A 13,405-nucleotide genomic window follows, 5' to 3' on the forward strand; every position below is an offset into this window, starting at 1 on the left:
TTTTTAACTTAAGTAGTTTCATAACCATTGCCATTAGCACTAGTTATTGAAATCACAGGTAGACAGGAAAGAACAATCTGATTTCAGAATTGTGCTTTCGGTCCTTAGAATAATATATCTAGATCTAGATGCACAGCTTGAAATGTCCTGTTCTGGGTCCACGGTAGTCTACAAATGTAAAGACACAAAACATTAAGAGAGCATTTCTGACATGAAATACGTAAATGTGACGTGGGTTTGGACATAAAGGAGAGCATCATCTGACGTCACTGGCGGATCTACGACACGCTGCTCTGCTCTCTGCTCCCTCCACTGCGCTGTTGCTGATGCGGCGCTGGTATTCACAATGAGGCGGAAGCTCAAGTTATTTGAGAGAATGTTCTCTCTGGTGCGTCCGCTTACATATAACAGCATCGAGCAGGAACCTCGGCGTGTCCCACACTGTGTGGAGATGTTGGGGAAGCAAGAAGAAGTGAAAGCGGACTTAATGGCAGGTCAGAATCAATTGGACCAAAACGGGTGCTGAAGTTGCATATGGGTTTCTGTTCGTCTGCCTCGAGCAGAAACAGGACTTGAAGTCTTTTGCATCTTTGTTTTTTTTCTTTTTTTTTCTTTTGTAAGTAATAATATCGAATACTTCCTACCATTTGGCAATTTCTTTTGTAGAACCATAACCATAATACTAAACATGGCAGTGCCCAATATGGTGTTTTCGGATGTTGAAACTTTCCTGGATAACCACCCTGAATTGTTTGAGGACTATCTTAACAGAAAAGGTAAATACAGTATGGTAGAAAAATGGCTCAAAACGCACCAAGCAAACAAAAATCCCTCGAATTCCTCCACGGACCCGGAGAAATCCCATGTGTGTAAGGACAGCTGGGCGAGTAAGGGAGATGGTCTCCAGCGGCGAGCATCGCAGAAAGAGCTGCGAAAAACTTTCGCACGCTCAAAAGCCGTCAATGCGAACAGGACGTACGACGAACACGTGAACTCTCGAGCTCAGGAGCCACTGACCAGCATGCGGAGACGCGCTTTACTAAGGAAAGCCAGCTCCTTACCACCAACTACAGCGCACATCCTCTCCGCGCTGCTAGAGTCGCGAGTCAACATCCCACAGTATCCGTCCACCGCCGTGGACTTCAAATATTACCTCAAAGAGCACAACGAGCGCGAGTTCTTCCTGGAGCTGGTTAAAGACATTTCCAATGACCTGGATTTAACCAGCCTGAGCTACAAGATTTTGGTGTTTGTGTGTATCATGGTCGATGCGGATCGCTGCTCACTGTTTCTAGTGGAGGGCACTGCGAATAAAAAGACTCTGGTTTCCAAATTTTTTGACGTTCACGCCGGGACCACTGTCCTGCCATCCCTCAGCAACTCAGATGAAGTCCAGGTTCCGTGGGGGAAAGGAATTATAGGTTATGTTGCTGAGCACGGAGAGACTGTTAACATCCCCGACGCGTATCAGGTGCGAAAGAGTGACAACTCATGTAAAACTGATCTTTTTGTTTGAATATTAGGCCTGAACTTTGCTTAGAAAAGTGTGTGTGTGTGTGTGTGTGTGTGTGTGTGTGTGTGTGTGTGTGTGTGTGTGTGTGTGTGTGTCTGTGTGTCTGTGTGTGTGTGTGTGTAGGGTCAGTTTCAATCATGTAGTATAACCAGAAGCTGGTTATTAACTACCTTCATGAGATCTGTAAAAAAAAATAATGAGCTGGCTGAGGATATCGATTGCTGAATTGATTAGCTTACCTAAAAATGCACTCTCTCCATTTCTCCCTCTATGATATTTCGTGCACTTCGACTACAGTTAATTGGTCTGTCAATCTTCACTGACGTTCACTAACAAGGGAGTTTTTCCAACGTCTTAAATGAAATGAATTGTTACAGTGTTGAGAGATTCTACTGACGACTAGTTCTTATAAGTACAAGAAACAAACAAAAAAATCATTAATGTGATACAGGCAACAGATGGTCATCGAAAACAATAGCAAAAGTCAGAAAAGCCTTTAAGATATTTATAAAGACAGCAGTATATTATCATAACAAAACATCACTTTTAACAATCAGCTATATAAGATGTGAATCAAATAAATTGAGTATAGAGTATTGAGTATTAAATAAAGTTACTTGAGAAGATGAGAAAGGTAGTGAACCTCTGAACCTCCCACGTTTAAGAATACATCTTAATCGGAAAATAAGCCAGAGATGAAATGTTTGTATTATGCTGTAATGCTTTCTCCCTCTTTAGGACCATCGTTTCAGTGATGAGATTGATAAGTTGACAGGTTATAAGACCAAGTCACTGCTGTGCATGCCTATCCGTAACAGTGATGGAGAGATCATAGGAGTAGCCCAGGCCATCAACAAGAGTCCTAGTGGTGCACTGTTCACTGAAGATGATGAGAAGGTAACATATTTTTACATGCTAATATTCTGACTTCTGGTGACCTGCATTATTTTGTATACAATTTATAATGCTACATTGCTGTGAAGAAGCAGTGTTTGATGTTAATATAACAACAATTTATTGGGTGAGTCTATGAGTATAATATAAAGTTTTAAAGGAACAGGACTGTTTGCTAAACACACATAGCCAGTGTATAAAGCAAGGGCACGTCTCTCTGGGAGTTTGGTTTGGTTGTGTGCGGTGGTAAACAGTGGCCAGGAGTTTAACGCTGATCCTAGTTTGGTTCAGATTCTTTGTGGTGATACACAAATGTGGTACTGAAGTGAGATTTCATGACATGGCCTGGAAAGTGTGGTGATGGTATTATTGACAGCTTTCTGTCCATTTATCTGTCATTAGTGTTGAGCTCTGACTATGGAGTATGTAGTGTAGAGAGACTGTTTGCATTGCAGTGGAGGGGTATAACCTGTGCCTGAGCTGACATGTCTTGTACAGTTCATGGCCCTAGCTGTTAACTGAAGGGCTACTTGTTTTCTTTGATGTCCATGAATTGCCATTCAGTTAATCCTGGTGTTATGTTACTGTTGGGGTAAAATTGAGCCAAGATGTTTTTGGGGTTTTAAAAGAAAGAAAAATCATATAACCCATATTGCTGTTACAGTATATCAACCAAAAACAACATAGATAACATTTATTTTTTGACTTATTAATGTTTACAATTACTAGATCACCTTTAACATTAAGAGTATCATTTGATTTAGTCTAAAATTTATAATTTGTATAACAATATTTACTATAATAAAGTAAAAAAAATTGAATTGGTGGCATAAATCTAGGAAAAAAATTAAATGGAACAGTGTTTCAATTATTTTGAACTGATTTTTCAAATAAGGTGATGAATAACAATAGACCAAAAGATTATTGTAGTCACTGGCTACAGTATGAAATACAACTTTGAGAAATGTTTCAGCAGATGTAAATAATTTACAACAAATGTAACTCGTAGTAAAAATATAAAACAGGTCAGTTTTCCCTAACACCACACAAGGGTTAAGCAATGATGAAAGTTCCTACTTACTACAAAGAGGCTTGCATATTATATCATATGCTGAAGTTGCACACAGTGGCATTAACAAATCTCTGGCTTTGAGTTGATGGCATTGTTCTTTCTACTAAGGATTCATCTACTGTAACTCCCACTGAAGTCTCGTTGGTTGCCTTTTTTGCCCAAGTATGAATGGAGGGAGGCTTTTAAAGAGAAGACACAAATTCCTTTAAATGAAAAAAAAAATATATAGATATACTGCACACATGTACAGTATATGTATAATTCCAATGCAGGTTATTTTTCTTACCATAAAAATGCCTCAGTACTGACTGCTGTTATTGAAGCATTGTACTGAGTTTGGCAGGTTTTTCAAGGCTTTAGGATTTAATTGTGGATCACTTTCAGTATGGTCACTTTGGATAAAAGAATCTACCAAATAAAGAATAGTAAATGGAAGTTTATATACTTACAGCCTTTACTATTTAATGTAGATTAATGTATTTTGTTATATATAAAAAAGCTAGACTTAGTAGTTGTTATCCTTTTACAGAAATTGCACAATTGAATAAAATACTTTTGAAGAATCCACTAATCAAAATAACAGCTCTCCATGTGTATACTCTCCTCAAGCTCTAGGATAAAGTGAGGGGTACCTGCTAAATTTCTCCTTCAATCCCATGTCATCTAAAACACTTTCCAAAGCCTCTCTGAAGAAAATTGATCTGAGGTAGATGTGCAGCTGGGTCAAATGTCTGCATTCACAGCAGTGCTTTTGTAAGCAACATCCCAGCAAATGACACTCACTGCTAGATATCACAAACATTTTATGTTTCCTTTGTCTAGCATACAAAATAATTGACAGAGTTTTTTCACATTAAGTATATAATTGATTTAGAAAAATAGCCTAAGAATGAATTAGAATGGCTAATTTGTTGATTAAAACAAAGGTTTTTTTTTGTTTGTTTGTTTTTTGTTCTATCTATTATATTAAGAAAGGTAAGCCAAGGTATTCTAAACAAACCAACAAACCCCAAATCAAATTGGAATCTCATCTGAATGCAGTCTTGAACTGATTCTTAAAAACACTTCTATTATTTTTTCAAAGGCTCTCAGATAGATCTATGCAATGTACATTATTCCATCATTCTTATTATTCGAATGCCTTGGGTGTTCTCAAGTATGCAATTGATTGATTATCCATTATTGGATGGCTTGTGGACAGACTGTTAGCGCATGTTGGCAAGGTGCAAGTGAACCTTTAAAACAATACAGAGTCACAAAATAATCATAATCAATATTCTTACATTTTAAATGTCTTGATGTGGTTTCCAGAGCATTGTTGTGCATCCTTGGAAAAATTGTACTATTATGAAACATAAGAGACTAATAGCTAATAAGTGCTTCAATGTAATAGTTTCAATGTAAGGAACTATTGCTATAAAATTAGAATTATATGTAGCAAACACAGAGAAGCTGAGTGATATAAACAGTGGAAGGCTGTTATAATCAGAGATGGGGGACTTGAGTCATATGACTTGACTCGTGTCAGACTTAAGTCGCAAATTTGATATTAAAAAAAAGACAATTGAAATATTGAAAAAAGACTCGACTTGACTTTGACTTGACATTCATGACTTGAGACACTTGTGACTTGCACATGTGTGACTTACTCCTACCTCTGGTTATATTAAATATCAGGACTCTTGAAATTCTCCACTTGTCCAATCAAATACCTGGATATGAACTGACTATTGTACTGTATATAATTCTATGTTCTTATTTCTATAGGGTATATTCTTTACTTCTTAACTCCTGTTTCATTTGTTGTTTCCCCAAAGTCCAATCCCATGTTAAACATTCAGCAATTCAGCAAATTTGTCATCACATACATAAAGCAAAATGTAATAAATTGTAAAGGACTTTAAAATTCACAGTGGTTGTTTAAAACGCTCATGACATTACACAATATTGAGAACTGAGAAAAACAAAGCTACATGGTACATTGTATAAAAGTACAGAGTTTGAAAAATAGAGGGTTAAAGAGTATTTTAATGCTATTTGCATCACTTAGATAAGTTACTGTGCAATCCATAGATTCTGACTATTTATTTGATTTTCTTGCTTTTTTGCTGTGAGATGTGTTTGTCGGGTGACTTCAACATCAACAGAGAATTAAATATGAATTTAAAAACAGAATTTTTTTTTTTTGAAAGGTCAGAAAATCCAAAAGGTCAAATCCAAAAATGGCATGACAATACTTTGAGAACTGTTTGAACCGTTTTTCATGCATGGCTCACTTACAAGAACTCTGAAACCCCTCACACTTAACACCATTTACTAACATTTACATCAACAGTGTGAGTCAATGTGTGTGCTTGATGATTTGAGCTCTGTGCTTGTATAACTCCAGAGAAGAAGGGCATATTGCATATATTAAAGTTTGTAGACAGTCAGTCTGTTCATGCGCTATATAATTATCTAAGAGTTAATGACTAATTGCTTTTCATATGATTTATTTTTTAAATGATAGATCTGCAGAAACATGGCACCTTCTACACTTTCATTAAAATGAGGGAAAACAGTCTTTCATTAACTACAGTATGACCCACGCAGATGGAAGTCTTTGTAAACACAGGTGAGATATTTAAACTGTGGGGAGATTTATCAGCTTTTAATTTAACTGGTGTTGAATCCCCTAAGTCTGCTGTATTTAGACAAGCACAGTGCTATGTTTGTACACATATTACTCTGACAGGAGTGTGAGGAGCAAAGAGAGGATCTCTGTGTTCCACATAGCACAAACAAACAGCCCAATAGTCCTGGATAAACCTAGTCAGATTTTTTATTAAATGATTAGTGGGGATTTATTTTTCTTGAGAATGATTTTACTGAATAGGTCTTTATCTACTGTATGTTTAGAAAATGGGAACAATCAAAATTTTAAAGAAAGAAGAACCCCCTTTCACATATGTATTATTATAACTCCTTCACAAAGAAAGTTTGGGACCTGCAACACCGAGGCCATGGAGAAGATAGGCTTAAGGGCCTTGCTTGCCTGGGGTTTTAACCCTTGATCATCCGAATAGTAACAATTTTGCCACCACTGCTGCCACTAATACAACTGATGGCATATAAAGAGACTGTCCTGGGCTTATTTTATTCACAAAATACTCATACTGAAAATCCTTTATTTACAACTATACACTGTAACTATACACTATCTTATGTCTCACAGAAAAAGATTTTGGTTCCTGGTTCAGCCTCCTTCTCCCTCATGCTGTCTCAGATCTTGTTTATTACTGCTGGTTTGTTCATTAGGGATCCAGTTCAGCATCTGGATATAGGTTTCATTTGGGTTAATGGAAGGTCCGTAAAGGGGCAATTTTGACAAGATTTCCATTTGGAATTACAAGGATACCCTTTCCTGAGGAAGAAGCTGAATATCTGACTAAATCTTTGGCTGTAGTTTTTCTAATTGTCTTGAGAAAGTTCCAAATTAATTTAACAAACGTAACTATTACATGATTTGTGTGTATATTGCAAATGATAAAAAAAACACTGTATTTTACAGTACTCTAATATGCTAAATACTAGATTTATTCTTATCAATAAGAATAATTGAATACAAATTGAAAACAAATAATTGAATCCTATTTATTATCCATTCCATCACTTTTATATCTTTAAATAGAATTTCTAAAGATTTTGGAAATATTAAATAGAAAGATTATATAGAAATCCCACTACTTTATTGAGCATTGCATTGATTTTACAATCCTGAATGCACTGTGGAGTTAAAGCACTACAAGGAGCACAGCAGAACCAACACTGTGCAATGATTTACTACAAGCATTTAAGTAAATATAACACATATCAGTTATAACAAGTTATAACAAGCAGCAATGATTTTATGATTTAGAAAAATGTTTTTTTAAAAATTTATGCAACCTTATGTTGGATTAGTATGATTCATAACCCTCTCTTGAAGAACACTGTCTTGCTCTTTGTTGGCCAATACTATCTACTGAATGCATTAAATCAAGTAGACACTTAAGGTAGTGGTAAGCAGAATCAGAGGAACGATGCTGTTGTTGCTGCAATAAGACCTATGAGGTAATTAGATATTAATTGTACTGTAGGCACTTTGAATGGACAAGGACTGTATTTCTAACCAGCTCAAAGATGCTTAGCCAAACAGATTCATCTTATTAAGTTACAGTGGAGAGAGATAGAGAGGAAGAAAGGTCTGAGGCAGAGCGTAACTATGACATTAAATTTTACTGCATGGTCTTGAGTGTTCATTTGATGTTTTGATGTTTTATAACCTAATGTATAGTTTATACTGATGTTCAGATTTCCCATGGCTGGTCTTACGTAATAAAAATCAGGTTACTATTCTGCCCCCCCCCCCCCCCCCCCTGTCTTTCTCACTCTCTCTCTCTCTCGCTCTCTCTCATACACACACACACACGCACACACACACACACACACACACACACACACACACACACACACACACACACACACACACACACACAGGTTAATCAATATCTACCCCCATTATTTTCAGAAACCTTGTTGTCTTGTCGCTAATTGCCTTATAGAAATGCTGTGAGGGACAGATTATTCCCAGGAACAGCCAGAGTAAGGAAGCAATCATGAGTGGAGAGGATTGAGAAAAAGAAGAGAGTTGGTTTGTGGAGGGAGGAGTTAACAATGAACAAAGAAAGAGAGATATGTACTGTACTCTCTGCTGTAAAAAAAAAGCTGAAGGGATGTGTGTAATTGAGAGCTGATATGAGAGTGAGCAGCAAGACCATGGATCCTGATGGTTAGCTGTGGTTCATATAAACCCATACCACCAGCGGTGGTGAAAATCATATGGATAATATATGTCCTAATGTCAAAAGGAAACAACACAATTGATGACTAATTTAGGAAAGGTGTCTCCCGCTCATGCCATTGGATAGAAAAAAGGTTCCAGAAGCTGGATATACCTAGATTTCAGACCAAGTAGAACATATAGCTCTCACATTAAGGAGGTGTCTTAAGGGACTCTAGCACAAGTGAAAATCCTTGGGGAATTATGGCGGATGAAGGTGCCTTGTTCTTTGTAAAAAAATTGTAAGACGTTTATGAACCCCAAAGGAAATCCAGTCCACAGTGCATAGATACACCACATACACCTTTAAGGTAAATGAGGAGTTGCTGTTGTCTTGCAGACCCTGAAAATATTTATTACTTTTGGGGATTGGAGAGCGCCCCGGAATGCAATCAATGACGTACTCTATTTGCAGAATTTGCAGTCCTCATCTGTCAGTTTATGTTGAAGGGTCGAGCTAACAGGCTCAAGCCATGACTGTGGGTATTGTAATCGTGCAAATCGTGCCCCTGACTTACTACATTAGCAGAATTTTTTTTTGGTTGGTACTATGTTCGGGCACCAGACAGGATTAAGCACCTTTCAATCTTTATACACTCCGGATAGAAAGAAACCACAGTTTAGAAATTAAGAAGACAATAAATAGGAAGATAAAAAGGAGATAAATCAAACCAACTCACATTCCAACTGCACATTTAATTTTTTTAGAAAAAAGAACATTCATCATAATAGAACCGCAAACCTTCAATAAAGCAATGGAAAAAAATAGGAAAAAAGGAAAACATCAATAACCAAACCAGGAAACCACTCACAATTGCAATAGTTCCTGTGTTCCTACTTGCTCCCTCTTAATCAGTCATAGGCAATTTACAGCACATCTCTTTAACAGCAGCATACACTTTTATGCAATAGCATTTACATTGATGTCCAGTAACAAGCAAACCTAACAAACACACTAGAAAAAAGGAGAAATAAGACGAATACATGTCTACAATGAAGATACACAGGTGTGAGGGATTTATAAGGGGAGTATATAATTTATCGACAGGCCAACACATTAATAATGGCACCAGAGTCATTCTGCCAGTTCTGTGCAACATGAAAAGAATCCACACACAGAACATGAAAGGGTATGGTAGAAGATGTGATTAGCTATGGACCAGTGAATCCTATCTTAGTGAGCAGTCTGGATTTACAGGAAGAAACACAGTAGCCAAAGTTCTGATTTGGCATTAGTGAAGAACTTGCCATCCTGTCCAATTGCAAGACATCCCTTCACAGTTAGTGAGGAAATTGATGGTGGCAACTATCTATCTCTAACAGGGTGTCACTCCCAGACAGACACCTATTGTTTGAAAAGCCCTTCATCTCTAGTAAGAGGTTGTTCCTCACTTATTGAGATAAAGACATGTCAGCAACCCAGGTGGTCCACTACTGCTACAGCTACTGTCAACAATACCAACATATTCAACAGAAGGGTGCACTGCACTAGTCAACTTGAATCAGGGTCTTTAACAGTTACAGTAGCTGATCCCAGGGTTTTGCATTGGGTTTTGTCTGTATTACATTGCAGTTAAAACAGGGGTTGTCCAAATCAAACACTGCTCCTTTAGAGGGCACAATATGGTAATTTGCTTTTATTAATGACATTTAAGTTTTAATTTTCCGAAATTTAAGCCATGAAAACCAATAAAAACATACTTAAGTGTAAATGAATGGATGGACACGTTACAAAATAGATGAAAAAATTAATTAATTAACTATATATATATGACCATTGTTTCTGCAATTTGTTGCTTTGTTGGATCATGATTTTTTTTGGAGGATAAAAATATTTAGTTTTGTCCCAAATACTTGTTAGTTCAGGATGTCCAGCAGGTTGTAAATCATATCTGTTCATTTGCTGTAATTCTTCACAGCTCAAATTTTGAAAGATGACATGACTTTTATTGATATCAATATTTTAGACAGTAGTCAGACTGTAGATGCCATTGACTACACTGCTAGGAGGCTTGAACAAACAGGCTACAGCGGTCAATGCTGAGGCAGCGAGCACAGTGATCGTGTCTCACTTTCAGTTTTCAGAGAACTCTGCATAACTGCGACTCTTGCAGCACAGCTTGTTAATTACATGGTCAAATTGAGAACAGTGTGTGTTATAATGGTTAAGTATGATTAAGTACGCTAGTGATATGTACCCACAGGCCTGCTAGTTGTTTGAACATTAGGGAATATTGAAAACTGTATAAAAAAGCCTAGGAAGAAACAGCAAGAATTATTTGTGAATAAAGGGAAAGTACTTTAGTGTTGTATTAGCACCCTAGTCAATATAACAGGCATATAACTGAATAACAGCAGTGAGGGAACCATCTTGACCATGTATGATATTGGAGTCCCACTGAACTACACCAGTAGCACTTTCACACAGGTCTGCTAGTCAGTAAGATGGCAGGGGAGGTGAGATGTTTAGAAGATATGCAACTGAGGTTGAACCAAATGTCGGTTGGAGAATGAGAGTTGTGTGCAACCACTGAGCAGTAGTAAAGCTAATGGGCAAACAGTGCGGTGACTGAAGCTAACAAAACATGATAGTAAAGGAAACCAAATTAATGCTAGCGGATGATGTTAGATTAATGCTACAGTGTTCTGTAGCAGAGGAGAGGATGGGGATGATTGTATGTTAATGCCAGATTTGGAGATCCTTTTCTCCCAGTGTCATTTTGCTATGGACTACTGTAAAACTGTTCTCTCCAGAAATGAACTGAACAATGGTTCACTGGGATATGGCTAACATCCGCAGTGTTTGAGGAATAAGTATTTGGACATTTGGGGTGCATGCAATTAAGGATGGAGTATTCACATATACTAAAACAAACCTAAATGTTTCAAATTAAATGTTTAAAAGGTCAGCACCAATCCAGGAAGCTGTAGTTAAGGATTGGGAGCGGAATTTGGGATGGCAGTGATGTTGAGAATCTAATAAGGTTAAGAGAATCCTGCTGGGAGAATACAGCAGACATGGGCCAGTTTACGAAAGATAGCTATGGGAAGTAACAGCTGGTAGTAGTTGGTAACTGGTGTAATAATAACCAGCCTAAAAGCTCAGGCCTCCTGAATGAGTATTGGGGGTTCAGTGCCTTTTCACTAATGACACAGATCACAGCATGGCACAGAACACAAAGCTATAATTTGGTTCTCAGTTCATGTACCAAATGCCAATATTATCTAGCAAGAATGTAGGAGGAAACTGATTTAATAGCACTTGAACTTTGAACATACCAGAGATGAGTGAGTGAATGTCTCCAAAGCATTCATGCTTCCATTAAATTAAAAAAAAAAAAAACACAGGCTAACTAGTGTGCATATTCTCTTGAGTGCAACTCTGTACATGTTTGTGGGGTCTGGCATCGATCGCCCTGCCATGTTTAATGAGCTAGTAGGTCAATTAATCAACAACGGAAACACAAACGCATATAAAAGCACTTGCATTCAATGGGACAATCAACATGCACAATATTTTAAACCATAATGTTATGTTTTTTTTTTTTTATCTGTGAATATACCTGAGCCGGAAGATTAAGAATGACAAGCTATGGGTTCTTCACACAGGAGGGTGTAATCCATGCCAGACAACAAGTCAGTGTCTCAGCCTATATTTAAGTGTATATGCATGTGTGTTGAGCTCAGTCCCACAATGTCTCTCAGGCACAGTGTAGTGACACTGCTGATGCACTGCTATGATGTGTTTTTTTATGGGCTTTTCAGTGTGCATTAGCATCACATTAATGCTTGCACTGCTCGCCACTGAATTAATGATGATACTGTGTGTGTGTGTGTGCGTGTGTGTGTGTGTGTGTGTGTGTGTGTGTGTGAGAGAGAGAGGGAGAGAGAGAGAGAGAGTATAGAAGACAGAGAAATAGAAACAGAATGAGAGAAAAGGGAGAGGTGGGGTAGAAGTGTGTGTGATTAAGAGTGCATGGAAGAGAAAGCTCTAGAAGTGCTATTGTTTCAACTGAGGCTTTTTTTTTAAATGTCACATGAGCAATATTTAGTGTAGGCTCAACGTGCATTTGTGTCAGCAGTCATTGGTAAACAATGATCTGTATCAGTGTATAGAGAAAAATCTTTCACACTACTGTAGATACCCACAAAGGATAGCGCAGAAAATTTTTTTATATTAATAAAATAAGGTTCATTCCTGTTATATGCAGGTGATGTTTTCTGCCTCCAGCACACATTTTTGCTTAGCTGCTATATTTGGTTCCCAGCCCCTTCAGCTTGACCTTTTCTAAAATTCTAAAATTTTTGGGCATCACCAAATGCAAAGTTGTGTTAGGAACACTCTTTACACTTTACAGGTGATAAACAGACAAATGAAAATGAAAAAATCCGGCTTTTTTAGACCTTTGTAAATCTGGCAGTACATTTTAGTTTACTTTTGACACAACAGCTAAAGGATTGATACATTAGGCTTACTGTTCTGATCCATGGTTAAAAACTTCAGCATTGGGACCTATGTTTATGGGTCATTGTACATTACAGTTGTGGTCTTTGGTAATAAAGCCTCAGAAATTAGGTTCCTTAGCAGGGATGCTAGGCTCACTTTCTACGATAGTGTTCCATCCAAAGAGAGCTTTGGAGAAAAAACTTACTTTTTTACATCATAAGGAATGAACTGAACAGTCACCCCAGCCCCTCCTGCTAAAACAATATCTGATTAAGGATTGTCTCTGTCTTGTGAGATGTATTAAGGGATTATTTTTCTGTCCAGTGAGATGTCTTGAGAGATTATAACATAATCATCATAACATCTAGGGATCCCCGGTAGGAGCTGGAAACTGCGACGAGGGAGAGAGAAGTCTAGGCTGACGTTCTCAGTCTGTTGCCACTATAGACTATTTAAATACACCTGGGGCTCTTTTCTGTCCATTGACCACATTGTAAGGTGACCTCAACCCTCACCTTAGCACATGTATATTTATACAGACTAATGTGCCTACTTGTAGTATCTGCTTCTCTCAGCTGTTTTTTTTTCTTCAAGTTTTGAAATACTAGAAAATAAGAA

General features: G+C 37.5%; 1 protein-coding gene across 2 annotated transcripts in view; it reads left to right on the forward strand.

The window, feature by feature from the left end:
- Positions 1–13,405, forward strand: part of pde11a (phosphodiesterase 11a) — a 51,113-nt gene continuing 37,708 nt past the window's right edge. Inside the window, exons 1-2 of one of the 2 annotated variants that reach the window (XR_007140839.1) lie at positions 1–1,471; positions 2,252–2,410. Coding sequence is in view for 1 of the 2 variants with exons in the window: in XM_047815064.1 (XP_047671020.1) it covers positions 689–1,471; positions 2,252–2,410 (942 nt within the window). In the remaining variant the exon portion in view is untranslated. The remainder of the gene's footprint in view (positions 1,472–2,251; positions 2,411–13,405) is intronic. The other variant, XM_047815064.1, reaches the window with a different exon arrangement.

Source organism: Tachysurus fulvidraco, chromosome 6, assembly GCF_022655615.1.
Source record: "Tachysurus fulvidraco isolate hzauxx_2018 chromosome 6, HZAU_PFXX_2.0, whole genome shotgun sequence".
Lineage (NCBI taxonomy): Eukaryota > Metazoa > Chordata > Actinopteri > Siluriformes > Bagridae > Tachysurus > Tachysurus fulvidraco.